The sequence below is a fragment of the Larus michahellis genome, chromosome W (genome assembly GCF_964199755.1).
Source record: "Larus michahellis chromosome W, bLarMic1.1, whole genome shotgun sequence".
NCBI lineage: Eukaryota > Metazoa > Chordata > Aves > Charadriiformes > Laridae > Larus > Larus michahellis.
In genome coordinates this window covers 9,097,190-9,113,858 of record NC_133929.1, presented here as the reverse complement: position 1 = coordinate 9,113,858, position 16,669 = coordinate 9,097,190, and the positions used below count along the sequence as shown (strand labels likewise).

General features: G+C 46.0%; 1 protein-coding gene across 6 annotated transcripts in view; it reads right to left on the bottom strand.

The window, feature by feature from the left end:
* Positions 1-16,669, bottom strand: part of LOC141735424 (BDNF/NT-3 growth factors receptor-like) — a 211,421-nt gene that overhangs the window by 4,656 nt on the left and 190,096 nt on the right. For all 6 annotated transcript variants that reach the window (XM_074568144.1, XM_074568143.1, XM_074568145.1 and 3 more), the window contains one exon: positions 694-852. In XM_074568144.1, the coding sequence (XP_074424245.1) occupies positions 694-852 (159 nt within the window). The remainder of the gene's footprint in view (positions 1-693; positions 853-16,669) is intronic.

Sequence of the window (16,669 nt, the reverse complement as noted above, 5' to 3'; positions counted from 1 at the left end):
TACGGGCAATGGGATATGATCTGAAAAAATCACCATAATGTAGGATGTCAAGGAGCAATACCTTGACTGATGTTATGTTAACCCATGTTAACCCTTCCATTCATGAGGGAATGGTGGTAGGGAAGCAATACCCTACCTGCCTATCAATCTATCTCACCTCATCTCAGAAGTAAGCTGTTTCAATCATCTCACATAGAGCACCTCTCCCTCCCTCCTTACACTTTATGAGTACCACCGTGACTAATCTCTGGAAAGGGATTACTTTTGATTTCCCAGGTACGAAGAGATCTCCAGATTCCTTCAATCTATTCAAGAATGTTTTAGAACAACAACTTAATGACAATGACATTTCCTGATGAGTAACTGAAATCACCCAATGCCAGTTTGGGAGACAGGTAAGCTCCTTTTTATTGCCTCATGGTCTTTCTTAACACCCAGAGCAGGCTATTGTATACAAAGGAGGAAGCTACATCCCAACTCGGTATAGTCCTACTTGAATAACTTCTGTCCACCTTGGGGAGAAAAGGGTGAAAAAGAACTTCAACCACAAAAATTTGCGACAACACCATAAATACATGGTATCAGGGTTATTGCTTTTACTAAATAAGTTTGCTATTGTCCTTTCCCCAGATAAGCCATATCATCAGTTAAAATGCCACCATTCGTTATGCAATTTTAAAATATAACACACACCTCATTGTTTGAGAGCTGATACCATGGCTGTTTGCCATAGGTAAAGATTTCCCATAATACGACCCCCAGGCTCCAGACATCACTTTCTGTGGTGAACTTCCTGTACATGATACTTTCTGGAGGCATCCAACGAATAGGCAGCATTGTGTGACCTCCAACCTGAGAAAAAAAAAAAAGAAAGAGTCAGAAATAATTCCTCCAGGAAGAGTATTGAGATGCTAAACCAAGGAAATCCACATTTTCTTTTTTTCCATCTGCTGCCATTCACTTTAAAGAGCTCAGAAGAAGCAGGGAGCTGTGATCCAACCTCCTCTCTCCCAAATGGTGATCACTACCATGATAGATTTCTCAATAGACTCTCCAAAGAAATTGTTTCTGAAGTATAAACTCTTCTACATTTATTTTGCACCCCCTACACAAGAAACTGAATGCTCTATAAAATTAATGATTAACCTATCATAGAATGGTTTGGGTTGGAAGGGACCTTAAAGATCATCTAGTTCCAACACCCCTGCCGTGGGCAGGGACGCCTCCCACTAGACCAGGCTGCTCAAAGCCCCATCCAGCCTGGTCTCGAACACTTCCAGGGATGGGGCATCCACAACTACTCTGGGCATACAACTTCTCTGGGCAACCCATTATAAATTAGGCCGGTATTACTCTCCATTTTAAGACTGAGAAAATTGTAAAAGATTCATGCAATGAAATCTGCAGATATCATCTGAAATCCATGAAGACACAGTGACTGCATGGCACAGAAGGATCAGGATCTATGTGGTTTAATCTATTAATCTATTATGAATTAATTAAAGCAATGCTATTGTCTGTGGATAATTTCCAAAGTTAATCAATGCATCAAATTATTTTGTTCAAAATTAACTACTCGGTTCTACACAGCTTTCCAAATTTTCAGTCCTTTGTATATATACACTTGATAATAAATAACTTGCAAGACATGGACTCTGTGTCCCAAATCATCACATGATGAATTCCTCAGGAATCTTTTCCTGAATTAATGCCTTTCTGAAAGTCTCCAACACATTTTTTGTTTTCCCCAAAATGCTATACTTTCTTAAAATTGAGTTACTTAAGCTGAATGTAAATAAAAAAGTAAACTCTTGCTTTTCATTCTAGTTTCTAAACAACTTACTGTTCCTAATGTGTCACATTCTCACTCGATCACATAAATGAATAAATCCACTCAAGTAGTTTTAAAATAGTCTAACTAGCTGAGCGAGAAGAGATCAGTTGGAAGGGACCTACAATGATCACCTAGTCCAACTGCCTGACCAATTCAGGGCTGGCCAAAAATGTTAAAGCATGTTATTAAGGGCATTGTCCAAATGCCTCTTAAACACTGACAGGCATGGGACATCGACCACCTCTCTAGGAAGCCTGTTCCAATGTCTGTCCACCCTCTCTGTAAAGAAAAGCTTCCTAATGTCAAGTCTGAACTTCCCCTGATGCGGCTTTGAACCATTCCCATGCGTCTTATTGCTGAATACCAGGGAGAAGAGATCAGCACCTCCCTCTCCACTTCCCCTCCTCAGGAAGCTGTAGAGAGCAATAAGGTCACCCCTCAGCTGGGACAGGACACAGCCAGGTCGGCTGACCCAAACTAGCCAAAGGGGTATTCAATACCAGGCTTTCCGGGTTGCGGTCGGTGAGCAGTTGTACATTAATTGTGTTTTTATATTCCTTTATCAGTGTTATTGTTGTTTTCCCCTTTCCTTTGCTGTTCTGTTAAACTGCCTTTATCTCAACCCACGAGCTTTGCCTTTTTCTTCCAATTCTCCCCCCATCCCACTGTGGGGGGGTGGGGGGGAGGGAGAGCAAACGAATGACCCCGTGGTTGCAAAGATACAGATTCCTGTACAATTCAGAGATGCAAGATTATGCAATGAAACAGTTTTCAAAACTTCCTATCTGAACACTTCAATGCTTCTAGAGCAAAGACATGAAATATCACCATTGAAATAGCAGGCTCAAGATGAGGTGAGCTGGAGAAGAGGGGCATGAACTAACTGTAAATCAAATTTAATGCAAGCTCTTCAAATTATCAATGGGTGGACAGCAGCTTTGCAAGAGTGCCATTAAGGGACATATAGTAACTTCTAAAAGTGAACTCAAGGGTATTAAACTAGATTCATCTTTTGAAAGCATTTCTCTGTGTTAGGAAGAAGGAAGTTACTTCCCACTCATGGCTTTTTTTTTTCCTGCAGATTTGTTTACCTGTCTGATGGAGACAGAATCATTTGAGTCACCATGAGCTTTCCTAAATTTTTTATCTATCCTTGATATCAGATGCTTCTTCCCTCATTCTCCTTAAGTCAAGCCTTTATATCTTTCTAAAAGTTAGGTCATAGCTAGTAGCTTGACACAGCAATTCATAGGTGAAGTTTTGGCTCCATTTTATATAAGACTATAATAATGCAAAGCCAAGTTATCTTGGTTAAAATCCTTGAGCCTGCAAGATACTAAATCATTTCAGATCTGGGGTCCCCATCTTTTGGCAAGCTTAGAAAGCTGTCCTGACAGCTTGTCGAGAATTTTAATACCATTCATAATGTCCAATATTGAAAAGGCTTCAAAAGGGCATATGGGTTACAACTACACAAGCAACTGATTGTATAGATTGTTCTCTGGAAATGAGGCCAACTGACACAGATTGCCCTAAGTCCCTGCTAATGACTTCCCTTTACCTCCACATTGATGTAAGCTGCCTGGGTGACCAGGTTCTCCGTAAGATAGCTGAAGGACCCAGAAAGCAATGAAGACATAAGTGACTTGGAGTATAACATGCAGTATAACACGCTGCTTCCCTTCTTCACAAATTGCTCCCTATTCACAAATCGTGAACAGGGTTGGAATTGAGGACAAGGCCCTGTTATGTGCTAAACATCTAAATAGCAGTAAAATAATGGCAGCACGTGCAAAGAAGGCTTCATATGCCTGGGCTGCTACTCACATGCAATGAGCTGACTTTACAATCAGAGTTCTGCAAAGTGCTCAAAACTCTGGTTCATAAAGTTCGTAGAATCATAGAACGGTTTGGATTGGACCCTTCCAACCTTTAAAGATCATCTAGTCCAAACCCCCTGCCATGAGCAGGGACATCTTTCACTAGATCAGGCCACTCAAAGCCCTGTCCAAACTGACCTTGAACACCTCCAGGGACAGGGCATCCACAGATTCTCTGGGCAACCTGTTCCAGTGTCTCACCACTCACATCGTAAAAAATTTCTCCCTTATGTCCAATCTAAACCTATCCTCTTTCAGTTTAAAACCATTGCCCCTTGTCCTGTCTCTACAGGCCCTAGTAAAAAGTCTCTCTTCAGCTTTCTTATAAGCCCCCTTTAAGTATTTAAAGGCTGCAATAAGGCCTTTCAGTTCCTTGTTAGCCTTAGTTCCTTGAGCAGAAGGCCTGGTACTGCAAGCGTTTGAGACATTAAAAGTCTCTTCAAGCTGCTTTGTTTAGGAGAAATTATGAGGTGTCCATTACAGTGGGGAAGCAGCTGATCTATACTCCATGCTGCAGCTCAGAAATGTCATTTTATACATTAGAAAGAGCTTAATCTAGGGAGCCAGTGAAATGTCTATCTCTGGATATCTCTTAGAGCAAGGTGGCCAGGCCTATGCTATTAATAACATAGCTACAGATAGTCTGCATGGGTGCCTCGAGGTGGACTACACGAACCAGTGAGGACTTTTCCAGCCCTGTTATTCAGTGGTAAGAAGCACTTATGTCCCACTTGATTGCCTCTGATACCCAGAAGCTTTCGCCTTAGAAGTGTTCTTCTCAAGCCAATCCAGAGCAAGTTGTTGCATTGTTTTGCTTGGTGTTCCCCAGTGTCAAGGCCCATTTGGATCTCTCAGATTTACAGGATGACATACTCTGTGATTTAAACTCTATTTCATGAGCTCATTAAGAAATATAATAAACAAACATAACGAACAGGGGCTCAATCCCCTTTTGTCCAGACTAATCTATCACATGAATTCACTTATTCACCAGTCAAGCCATAAGGTTTCATAACGTATAACCTGTAATGCTTAATATCATGCACCTATGAGCAAAAGAAAAGAATTAGTTATCTAGTTGACAGTGAGAGTGCTCATCCTTCCTTCTCCGTCACAGTGCGGGCATCCCCTGTATCACAATGGGAAGCATGAAAGTCTCAGCAGTCCAGCTGCTGTTGGATCCACTTCAAAAGCTTTTTGGGTAAGCTGATGTTTTATACCCTCCAGCATGGAGGTTTGGTCTATACCATTTCCATAAGTTAGTGGATTCTGAGGAAACTGCCAGGCAAAAGATAATGTCTGCCAGAGACAGCAATTCTCAGGTGATCATGGATGCATAGTGGCCTTTAGGCTCTTCCTGGCCACCTGTCCTGCCTACTTGGTGCTCTTGCTTTGACCTAATGGTGCTGCTCCCAGCATACATCACACCTTAGAATGAGCTGGCTTAACCAAAATCTAAGCAGGAGTTGAGTGAACAGTCACACCCAGGGCTCAGTATTGGGGCCAGTTCCATTTAATATCTTTCTCAATGATCAGGGCAAGGGGATCGAGTGTACCCTCAGTAAATTTGCAGATGACAACAAGTTGTGTGGGAGTGTTGATCTGCTTGAGGGTAGAAAGGCTTTGCAGAGGGATCTGGACAGGCTGGATCGATGGGCCGAGGCCGATGGTATGAGGTTCAACAAGGCCAAGTGCCAGGTCCTGCACTTGGGTCTCAACAACCCCATGCAGCGTTACAAGCTTGGGGAAGAGTGGCTGGAGAGCTGCCCGGCAGAAAAGGACCTGGGGGTGCTGGTCGACTGCCGGCTGAACATGAGCCAGCAGTGTGCCCAGGTGGCCGAGAAGGCCAACAGCATCCTGGCCTGAATCAGGAACAGTGTGGTGAGTAGGACTAGGGAGGTGATCGTCCCCCTGTACTTGGCACTGGTGAGGCCCCACCTCGAGTACTGTGTCCAGTTTTGGGCCCCTCACCACAAAAAAGACATTGAGGTGCTGGAGCGTGTCCAGAGAAGGGCAACAAAGCTGGTGAGGGGTCTGGAGAATAAATCTTATGAGGAGTGGCTGAGGGAACTGGGGTTGTTTGGCCTAGAGAAAAGGAGGCTGAGGGGAGATCTTATTGCTCTCTACAACTACATGAAAAGAGGTTGTTGAGAGGTGGGGGTTGGTCTCTTCTCCCAAGTAACAAGCGATAGGACAAGAGGAAACGGCCTCAAGTTGCACCAGGGGAGGTTTAGACTGGATATTAGGAAAAAAATTTACACCGAAAGGGTTATTAAGCATTGGAACAGGCTGCCCAGGGAGGTGGTTGAGGCACCATCCCTGGAGGTATTTAAAAGACAGGTAGACATAGTGCTTAGGGACATAGTTTAGTGGTGGTGTTAGGTTGATGGTTGGACTTGATGATCTTAAATGTCCCTTCTGTAAGAAAGGCAGGTATTGCTTTTGCAGAGGAGAAAAGCCGTTTCCATCAGAGGTGACATGATAAGGGAATGACTAAGACAAAGAGGCTCCAGCAAAGGCTTGTAGAACATCTCTTATCACACAGACAACAGGACAAACTGATTCCTACTGGATTAGTGTCTAGAAGGGTAGTCAAACATTTAACCGGGGCTAATGACATTGAGCAATCTTTTACCAAAAAGGAAAGAAATAAACTAGTCAGATAATCCCTTTAGGTGTAGCATAAAGAGAAGTAAACAGAGGCAGGACATCCGAGAAGGATTTGAGGCGCCTCGGACAGACTGTGAACCCTGGAGTACCTAACCAATGGGAAACAGGGGAGGGAAAAATTCGGCCAGGATTAGGGCATAAAAAGGTGTGTTTCAAGAACTGGAAGGGTGCCTACTTGCTAGGTCACCCGCTCTTGCAAGAACGTGAATAAAAACGTGCTTCACAGAGGATTCTGCCTGAGCCTATTTCATTCGGACCGGAACTTATTTCGCACACTTCCAACCTAAACAATTCTATGATTCTATGATTTAAAGTTGCTCACTGAAAGCCATGAGATCTACAGGATGCAAGGACAGATGTGCAGGTCAGTAGGCCTGGGACAGACTGGCATGGCAGTATTTAAAAGATGTATAGACATGGCGCTTAGAGACGTGGTTTAGTGATGGACTTGGTAGTGTTAAGTTAACAGTTGGACTCGATCTTAAGAGTCTTTTCCAACTTAATGATTCTATGTTCTGCACCAGGTTGTTGGGGGGGGGAAAGAGATGCAGTGTGGGATTCTTTCAGGATCTCAATAAGAAAGGCCTGACAACAAATGGTGTAATAAAATAGCTGTTTTAATACGATAGAATAAAAAGAGGAATATAGATAGTGAGTAAATATTATGATAGCCCCGATGTATTGTCAGGGGAATGTACAGTCTGTTATTTCTCTGTGGGGCTCACAACACCTGTCGCACTCTGTGGGGGGAATCGAAATCTAGTACATCCATATGGGGTTTGTATGTTTTCCAGTGAGCAACTGCGGCAAGACAGGGGTAGTTACTTGGTCTTGGCATATCTTCCCTTTCTCTTCTCCAGGCTAAACAACCCAACTGTCTCAACCTGTCTTCATAGGAGAGATGTTTCATCCCTCCGACCATTTTTGTGACCCTCCTCTGGACCTGCTCTAACAAGTCCATGTCCTTCTTGTACTGGGGACCCCAGAACTGGATGTAATACTCCAGGTGGGGTCTCACAAGAGCAGAGTAGAGGGGGAGAATCACCTCTCGTGACCTGCTGGCCACACTTCTTTTGATGCAGCCCAGGATACAATTGGCTTTCTGCGCTGCGAGCACACATGTCCTGGTTTGGGGTGGAGCAGACATAACTTTCTGTTCAGTGAGAGAGGCTCTTGCTTATATTTGTTGCTGTGGCAACCAGGGTCAGCTGACTTGGTTGTTTACCCTGTGGAGGGGTCCCACCTGTGGGGAGGAGGGGACAGGTCAGGTGACCCAAACTGACCAATAGGGTATTCCATTGCATCTGCCATGCTCAGTATAAAAACTGAGGGACCAAAGGGGTTAGGTTGGCTCTTCTTTTCTTCAGTGATTGACATCTGAGGAGGATTCTGTAAGCTTGTCTGCCTTTGGTCTCAGTCAGTGTGTTCCAGCTCCCATTTGTCACTGAGTCTAGTCTGGAACTTTACCAGTGCATGCCAGTGACATCCACTGGGAGCTTGATATGGTTTTGTGTATGTTTGAATATATTTCATTATTTCCTTTTTATTTTATTATTAATATTTCATTAAAGCAGTTTAGTTTTTTCTAAACTGATAACTCTCTTCTTCCTCTCCTTGGAGTGAGAGGTGGGGGAGAGCATCTGCTGTCTTGTCATTGGCCAACCTGGCCCAAACCACGACAGCACATTGTTGGCTCATGTCCAATTTTTCATCCAACAGTATCCCTAAGTCCTTCTCTGCAGGACTGTTCTCTGTTTGCAGTTTATCTACAAAGCATAATTTCCTCTCTTCCCCTTTTGGCTTGGTACTCTCCTAATAGCCCTAGTGCTAGAATTACATCCCCAACCACTTTCCCCTGGGCAGCTCCCAAAAGTGATATGATGGCCCCTTTAAGATTAAAAGGTGTCCTGGCTAACAGCCTGGATTGCTTTCCTGAGTTGGGGGTTAGTGAAGGTATGGTTGTAAACACCCTGTAGAATAGCTAATTCTCTCCAATACCGCCCCCCCCCTCATTTATATGCTTCCATGTCACCAGGCAATCATCCCCAAATGGGGAAGGGTGCTGTAGCTTTACTGCCCTCTGCAACCAGAGAATAATTAGCATTTCATTTGCTTGAGCCCCTTTTAATCATTGTGTCACCACTGGATTTTGGGAAATTGCTCCCAGATGTGCTACTTCTCGGAGGGTTAGATGTGCACTGTCCCCTCCTTGGTCCCATGCTCACAGTAACCATTGTCATAATCTCTCCTCAGACTCCTGCCAATACAAGTCCATCAAATTCTGGAGCTTGGCCTGAGTATAGTCTTGCACTGATATTGTATGCTGCAGCACCCCAGGGGGTCCTTTTGCTTTGTTAATAACTAAATGGCACACCATAATCATCCTTGGACCCTTCAGTCCATTTCTCCCCAGAGGAATCCCAGCTGTCACCATCCCAGTAATCGCTGGGGTAACTAACTGCTCAAACCTTATGCCCCCATCGCCCAGTGCGGGCACTCTGCCCCTTCCTCACTGTGTGTACTTAGGTTTCTAGCATATCCCTCTGTGGTTGGGCTTCCAATTTATACAAATGCAATCAGGTCTCCAAACTTTCCAGTTGCACTCGCAATTCCCTTGTTTTCTTTTGTTCACTTTCTAGGGTCTCCCCCTCTACCTAGGCTTCCATTTTATCCGAGTACAACCAGGTCTCCAAACTTTCCAGTTGCACTTGCAATTCCCTTGTTTTCTTTCGTTCACTTTCTAGGGTGTCCCACAGTCAACGAAGGCAAGTTCACAATAACCAGATACTGCTTCAATCTCATAGCCCTCCAAATTGCCAAATGCAAACATAGAGGAGAATAAAGTAGACTGACATTATAAAAAAGTTCCTCCAGAATATCTGCAGAAATTTACAAATCACTGACCTTTTGATATATTTCTGTCTTCCTGAATTATTATCTTACCCCTTTCAACCTCATCTATACAAACTTCCTTCTCTACTTATATGTAGTTTTATGAAAGTTGAAGATCATAGAATCACAGAATAGTTTGGGTTGGTAGGGACCTTTAAAGGTCATCTAGTCCAACCTCCCCTGCAATGAGCAGGGACATCTTTAACTAGATCAGGTTGCTCAAAGCCCCGTCCGACCTGACCTTGAATGTTTCCAGGAATGGGGCATCTACCACCTCTCTGGGCAACCCGTTCCAGCATCCCATCGTAAAAAAAATCTCTCCCTTATGTCCAATCTAAACCTACTCTCTTTTAGTTTAAAACCATTGCCCCTTGTCCTGTCTCTACAGGCCCTGGTAAAAAGTCTTTCTCCGTCTTTCTTATAATCCTGTATTGAAAGGCTGCAATAAGGTCTCCCTGGAGCCTTCTCTTCTCCAGGCTGAACAACCCCAACTCTCTCGGCCTTTCCTCATAGGAGAGGTGTTCTAGCCTTCTGATAATTTTCATGGACCTCCTCTGGACTCACTCCAACAGGTCCATCTCCTTCTTGTATTGGGGATCCCAGAGCTGGACGCAGTACTCCGGGTGGGGTCTCACAAGAGCAGAGTAGAGGGGGAGAATCACCTCCCTTGACCTGCTAGCCACACTTCTTTTGATGCAGCCCAGGATACGGTTGGCTTTCTGGGGCTGCGAGCGCACATTGGGGCTCATGTCGAGTTTTTCATCCAACAGTATCCCCAAGTCCTTCTCTGCTCTCAATCCCTTAATCCCCCAGCCTGTATTGATATTGAGAATTGCCCCGGCCCAGGTGCAGACCCTTGCACTTGGCCTTGTTGAACTTCATGAGGTTCACACGGGCCCATTCCTCATGCCTGTCAAGGTCCCCCTGGATGGGGGGCTTGAAGGAACCCTTCCTTCAAGCATATCAACTGCACCACTTAGCTTGCTGTCATCTGCAAACTTGCTGAGGGTGCATTCAAATCCCACTGTCTATATCGTTGATAAAGATATTAAATAGTATTGGTCCCAGTACGGACCCTCGAGGGACACCACTCATCACTAGTTTCCATTTGGACATTGAGCCGTTGACTGTAAGACTTTGCATGCAGCCACCTAGCCAATTCCTTATTCATCTAACAGTCCAACTATCAAACCCATATCTCTCCAATTTAGCAGCAAGGATGTTGTGAGGGATCGTATTAAAGGCCTTACAAAAGTCTTGGTAGATGACATCTGTAGCTTTTCCCTTGTCCACTGATGCAGTCCCTCCATCGTAGAAGGCTGCTAGATTAGTCAGACACAATTTGGCCTTGGTGAAGACCTGTTGGCTGTCGGCTGTCACTAATCACCTCCCTGTCTTCCATATGTTTTGACATAACTTCCAAGAGGATCTGCTCCATGATGTTATCGGGCATGGAGGTGAGGCTGACTGGTTGGTAGTTCCCAGGATCCTTCTTTTTACCCTTTTTAAAAATGGGTGGGATATTTCCCTTTTCTCCAGTCACTGGGGACTTTGCCTGACCGCCATGACATTTCAAATATGATGCAGAGTGGCTTAGCAACTACATCAGCCAATTCCCTCAGGACTCTGGGATGCATATCATTGGGTCCCATGGACTTGTGTATGTTCAGCTGTGTGAGCCGACACAGGAACAACCACAAAATCACAGATGAAATGCAAAGAGTAAATTTAATCTCAATACCTCACGAAACAGGGGATCTCCAAAGAAGCACCCGGGCAGAGGCACACAAGTGGGAACGCAGGCACCGTGGAGGTCAGTCCTTGCTAGAGAGTGTTTTCGAACCTGCTGTTCTCTCCTGTATATCAGGGATTCAAGCAGGCGTAGTTTTCCACTGTGCTTTGATCTTTCCGACAGCAGGGCAGGAATCTCAAGCATGTTTGATAGGGTGCCTCTGAGTCTATCACAGGCCTATGTTATCTAAGCACAGATGTTCTACTTGTCAAGTACACAAGACTAAACAACGATTAGTGTGATATATGTGTTTTTCGACACCTCAGCTGCAGGTCACTTGAGCATGTTTACAGTCTTCATCGCCAATCTTCCATTATTTTCCCACGTCAGCTTCCTCAGGTGGTCTCGAACCTCATCTTCTCCTACAACAGGAGGGACTTCATTCCCCCAGTACCGGCCTTGAGGTTCAGGGACTTGAGAGATGTGGGAAGAGTAATTGCCATTGAAAACTGAGGCAAAAAAAATGTTAAGTACCTCAGCCTTTTCCATGTTGATTTTTGCTAGTTCTCCTGTCTTTTTTATCAGGGGATAGTGCATTTTCTTTAATCTTGCCTTTTTTTTTCCCAACATACCTGTAGAAGACCTTCTTATTATCCTTCTCATCCCTTGCCATATTCAGCTCCAACTGTGCCTTAGCTTTCTTGATCCCATCCCTACACATCTGGGCAGCGTCCCTATATTCTTCCCAGGATACATGTCCCTGGTTCCACTGCCTGTGCATTTCCTTCTTACGCTGTACTCTGAGCAGGAGGTCCTTACTGAGCCATGCTGGTCTCCTGCCTTCCTTGCCGACTTCTTACACATGAGAATCGAGAGCTCTTGTGCTCTAAGAAAAATGTCCCTAAAGAGCTGACAGCTCTCTTCTGCTCCTTTGTCCCTGACGGCAGTTTCCCATCCACTAATTCCTTAAACAACTGAAAGTTTGCTCTCTTAAGATTCAGGGTCTTGACTCTACTCTTCACCTGGCCCATATCCCTCAAGTCTCTGAATTCCACCAGGGCATGATCATTGCAGCCCAGGCTGCCACCTGCGACAGATGCTCCCCCCCAGCCTCTCATGCACGGAGAGGAGGGGGAGAGTTTAGAAAGAACTAAACTACTTTAATGAAATATTAATAATAAAATAAAAAGGAAAATAATGAAATAGATACAGTATATACAAAACCGTATTAAGCTCCCAGGATGACGTCACCGGCAGGCACTGGGGAAGTCCCAGACTGGACTCAGCGACGGGTGGGAACTGGATTCCACAGCTGGAGTCAGGAACACACGGATCGGGATCAAAGGCAGATGAACAGACAGGGTCCTCCTCGGACGTCAGCCATTGAAGGAAGAGGGCTGACCCTTTGATCCCTCAGCTTTTATACTGAGCATGGGGCAGATGGGATGGAATACCCCATGTTGGTCTGTTTTGGGTCACCTGTCCTGTCCGCTCCTCCCTGCAGGTGGGACCCCTCTACGCTTTTCTGTTTACGACCCTCCAACAGGGCAAGTAATGAAATTAGCTGACCTTGGTTGTTACAGCAATAAGTGTAAGCAAGAGCCTCTCTGCGTACCATTCCTTGGCACAAACTGTAAACATTGGTCTTATCACTCTGAGAACGAACCGTTTTCGACACAACATGCTGTTAATTTCAGAGAGTTAGAAGACGCCTAGCTAAGAAGTAAAATTACTGAACAGAAAGTTGGTTCTGTTTTACCTCAAACCAGGATGCTCCTCCTTCCTGAAGCTCTTCCTCTGACTGGGAGGACAGAGAACACCACCTGTGCTCCAGGTCCTTTTAACATTGCCCCGAGGGACATATAGTTTCTTTTGATGGTTCTAAGTTGCCTCATCCCAGTATCATTAGACCCTACGTGGAACAGTTGAGTGGATGATAATCTGTAGGGTTCACCAGGCTCGGCAGCCTCTCAGTGATGTCATGAATACTAGCTCCTAGTAGGCAGCAGACTTCTCCAGAGAAATCGTCTGGACAGGAAATGGGTGCTTCAGTGCCTCTCAGTAAGAAATCTCCAATTAGCAATACTTCACATGCTTTTCTGGTGGCACTGGTTCTCATGCAGGTGGGTCATTGGATCAACTTTGCGTGATCATCTTCTCTTGGATCCTGTCCGTTACTTGTGCTCTTCATTCTCCACCCCCAGAGCATCATATCTGTTACATAGGGGCACTTCATGGGAAGGGGAAAGATTCTTCCTTCTGCCCCGAAGAGAGACAAGGGTCCAGTCTCTTTCATCTCATGAGTTATTTGTGTCAGTCAGCTTGATGCTGAATTTGGGCTTCTCTTCCCCTTGCACAGCCGTAAGGCAGGGCTGTCACTCAGCCTGGGACAGCACACTATACCACGTATCGATCTCCTGCTCACATTCCTGGATACTGCGCTGCCTGTTGAGCTCCTCTTGCAACATAGATACTTGTTTCAAGAGTTCTTCTAGCTAGGCACGCTTGTAGCTATGACATCCACCACTACCTTCAGGTGCTAGGGGGACTTCCAGGTGCTGGAGCTCCATGCAGTCTAAGGTCTGGACAGCTATTTCAGTCCTTGGGAGGTCTGTTTGGGTGGAGACATCAGCATAGATAGGCTGTAGTGCTTCTGTTTGGGTTTCAGCCTCAGCCTTGCAGTTGCAGCAAGTGGACACCATTTTCTTTCAGCAAGTCACAGTCTCCTTGTAGGTCTCAGGAAAAAAATGTCTCACTTATAAAATGGTAATTCTTTTGAAAGATGCCATCTTTCTAATTCTAATTCCCAGGAGACCTCAAGCTTCCAGGTAGGCTTGCACAGCCACCAGCTAGCTGGTATTACCATTGGGACTGCAGCCTAAGCCTGCTGGTGAGCAAAGCAGGCAGCAGACCAATAACTGAGAGTGTGGTCCCCTTCCATGCAAACTGCCAACACTGTTCCCAACAGACACCATTCCCTGTTTGGGCACCCTGCTCGCTGGTGCTCCCTAGGGGCCAGTTATATGTGGCTTCTCCTGGTTTGAACTGTCTGCAGGGAATGCTGTCACCGCCCAACTCTCACCCACCTTTCTTGCAAGACCTGTCGTTTGCTGGCTGGTCTCTCTACACACACAGCCCAAGGGTGACAGGGGCCTAGAACCCTCTCAGACATAGCCCCGGGGACCTCACAAGCCTCACACTCCTCGCGGCACGCAGCAACATCTGCTGCTGCTGCCACTGCTCAAGTTAATTTCAAAGTTTGAATCATTGGTTTCCTGCAATTTATATCCCTATGTGTGGCTATTTTTGAGAATGATTGAGTTTTGTGTATGTAGTTTTTAAAGGACTTTTTTAAAGTTAATGAACACCTGTGCTAAGAGCTTTTTCAACAGAAAAGCTTGTGTTAGCTGTGGGTGATGCTGACTGTGTAAACTTCCTGGTATTCTAGAATCACAGAATGGTTAGAGTTGGAAGGGACCTTAAAGATAATCTAGTTCCAACTCCCCGGCCATGGGCAGGGACACCTTCCACTAGGCTAGGTTGCTCAAAGCCCCATCCAACCTGGCCTTGAACACCTCCAGGGATGGGGCATCCACAACTTCGCTGGGCAACCTGGTCCAGTGTCTCACCACCCTCACCGTAAAGAATTTCTTCCTAATATCTAATCTAAATCTACCCTCTTTCAGTTTAAAACTGTTACCCCTCGTCCTATTGCTACACTCCCTCATAAAGAGTCCCTCCCCATCTTTCCTGTAGGCCCCCTTCAGGTACTGAAAGGCTGCTATAAGGTCTCCTCGGAGCCTCCTCTTCTCCAGGCTGAACAACCCAACTCTCTACAGACCCCTGAGGAACTCCATTTGTCACTGATCTCCACTTGGACATTGAGCCATTGACCACAACTCTTTGAATGTGACCATACAGCCAATTCCTTAACCACTGAGCGGTCCATCCATCAAATCCAGGTCTCTCCAATTTAGAGACAAGGATGTCGTGCAGGAAGACCACCTGAAGAGCAGCATGAAGGAAATGCAGCCACTCCAGCCAGTAAGTCAACTACATCGGACGCCCAGCTGAAGTGCCTCTATGCAAACGTGCACGTAGCATGGGAAAGAAGTAAGAGGAGTTAGACGTGCACACACTTCCAGGGCTATGATCTCATCGGCATCATAGAGATGTGGTGGGACGACTCCTATGACTGGAGCGTTGGAATGGAGGGATACAAGCTCTTGAGGAAGGACAGGCAGGGGAGATGAGGAGGGGGTGTTGCCCTCTATGTCCCTGAACAGCTGGAGTGCATGGTGCTCCGCCTGGGGGTGGATGAAGACCCAACAGAGAGCTTATGGGTCAGGATTAAAGGGAACGCAGGGGCAGGTGATGTTACAGTGGGGGTCTGCTACAGGCCACCCGGCCAGGAAGACCAAGTGGATGAGGCCCTCTATAGACAGATTGGAGCAGCATCGTGTTCACAGACCCTGGTCCTCATGGGGGACTTCAACCACCCCGATATCTGTTGGAGGGACAACACAGCACAGGAGGTTCCTGGAATGCATCGATGATAACTTCCTTCTCCAAGCGATAGAGGAGCCAATGAGGAGAGGTGCTATGCTGGACCTTGTCCTGACCAACAAGGAGGGGCTAGCGGGGAATGTCAAGCTCAAGGGCAGCCTTGGCTGCAGTGACCATGAGATGATAGAGTTCAAGATCCGTAGGGCAGCGAGGAGGATGCGCAGCAAGCTCACTACCCTGGACTTCAGGAGAGCAGACTTTGGTCTCTCGAGGGATCTGCTTGGAAGGGTAACATGGGATAAAGCCCTGGAGGGAAGAGGGGCCCAAGAAAGCTGGTTAATATTCAAGGATCACCTCCTCCAAGCACAGGAGCAATGCATCCCAACAAAGAGGAAGTCGGGCACAAAATCCAGGAGGCCTGCATGGATGAACAAGGAGCTCCTGGACAATTTCAATCAGAAAAAGAAAGCCTACAGAGGGTAGAAGCAAGGATGGGTAGCCTGGGAGAGATACAGAGAAGCTGTCTGAGCAGCCAGGGATCAAGTTAGGAAAGCTGAAGCCTAGATAGAGTAAAATCTGGCCAGGGATGTCAAGGGCAACAAGAAAAGCTTCTATAGGTACGTTGCTGAAAAAAAGAAGACTAGGGAAAAGGTGGGTCTTCTCTGGAAGGAAAAGAGACCTGGTCACCCAGGATATGGAGAAGGCTGAGGTACTCAACGACTTCTTTGCCTTGGTCTTCACCAGTAAGGGCTCTAGCCACACCGACCAAGTTGCAGAAGGCAAAGACAGGGGCTGGGAGAAGACCAGGTTCAAGACCATCTAAAGAACCTGAAGGTGCACAAGTCCATGGGACCTGATGAAATCCATCCACGGGTCCTGAGGGAGCTGGTGGATGAAGTTGCTAAGCCACTATCCATCATATTTGAGAAGTCGTGGCAGTCTGGTGAAGTTCCCACTGACTGGAAAAGGGGAAACAACCCCCATTCTTAAAAAGGGAAAAAAGGAAGACCTGGGGAACTATAGGCCAGTCAGTCTCACCTCTGTGCCCAGCAAGATCATGGAGCAGGTTCTCCTGGAATCTCTGCTAAGGCACATCGAAAATAAGGATGTTATTGGTGACAGGCAACATGGCTTCACCAAGGACAAGTCATGCCT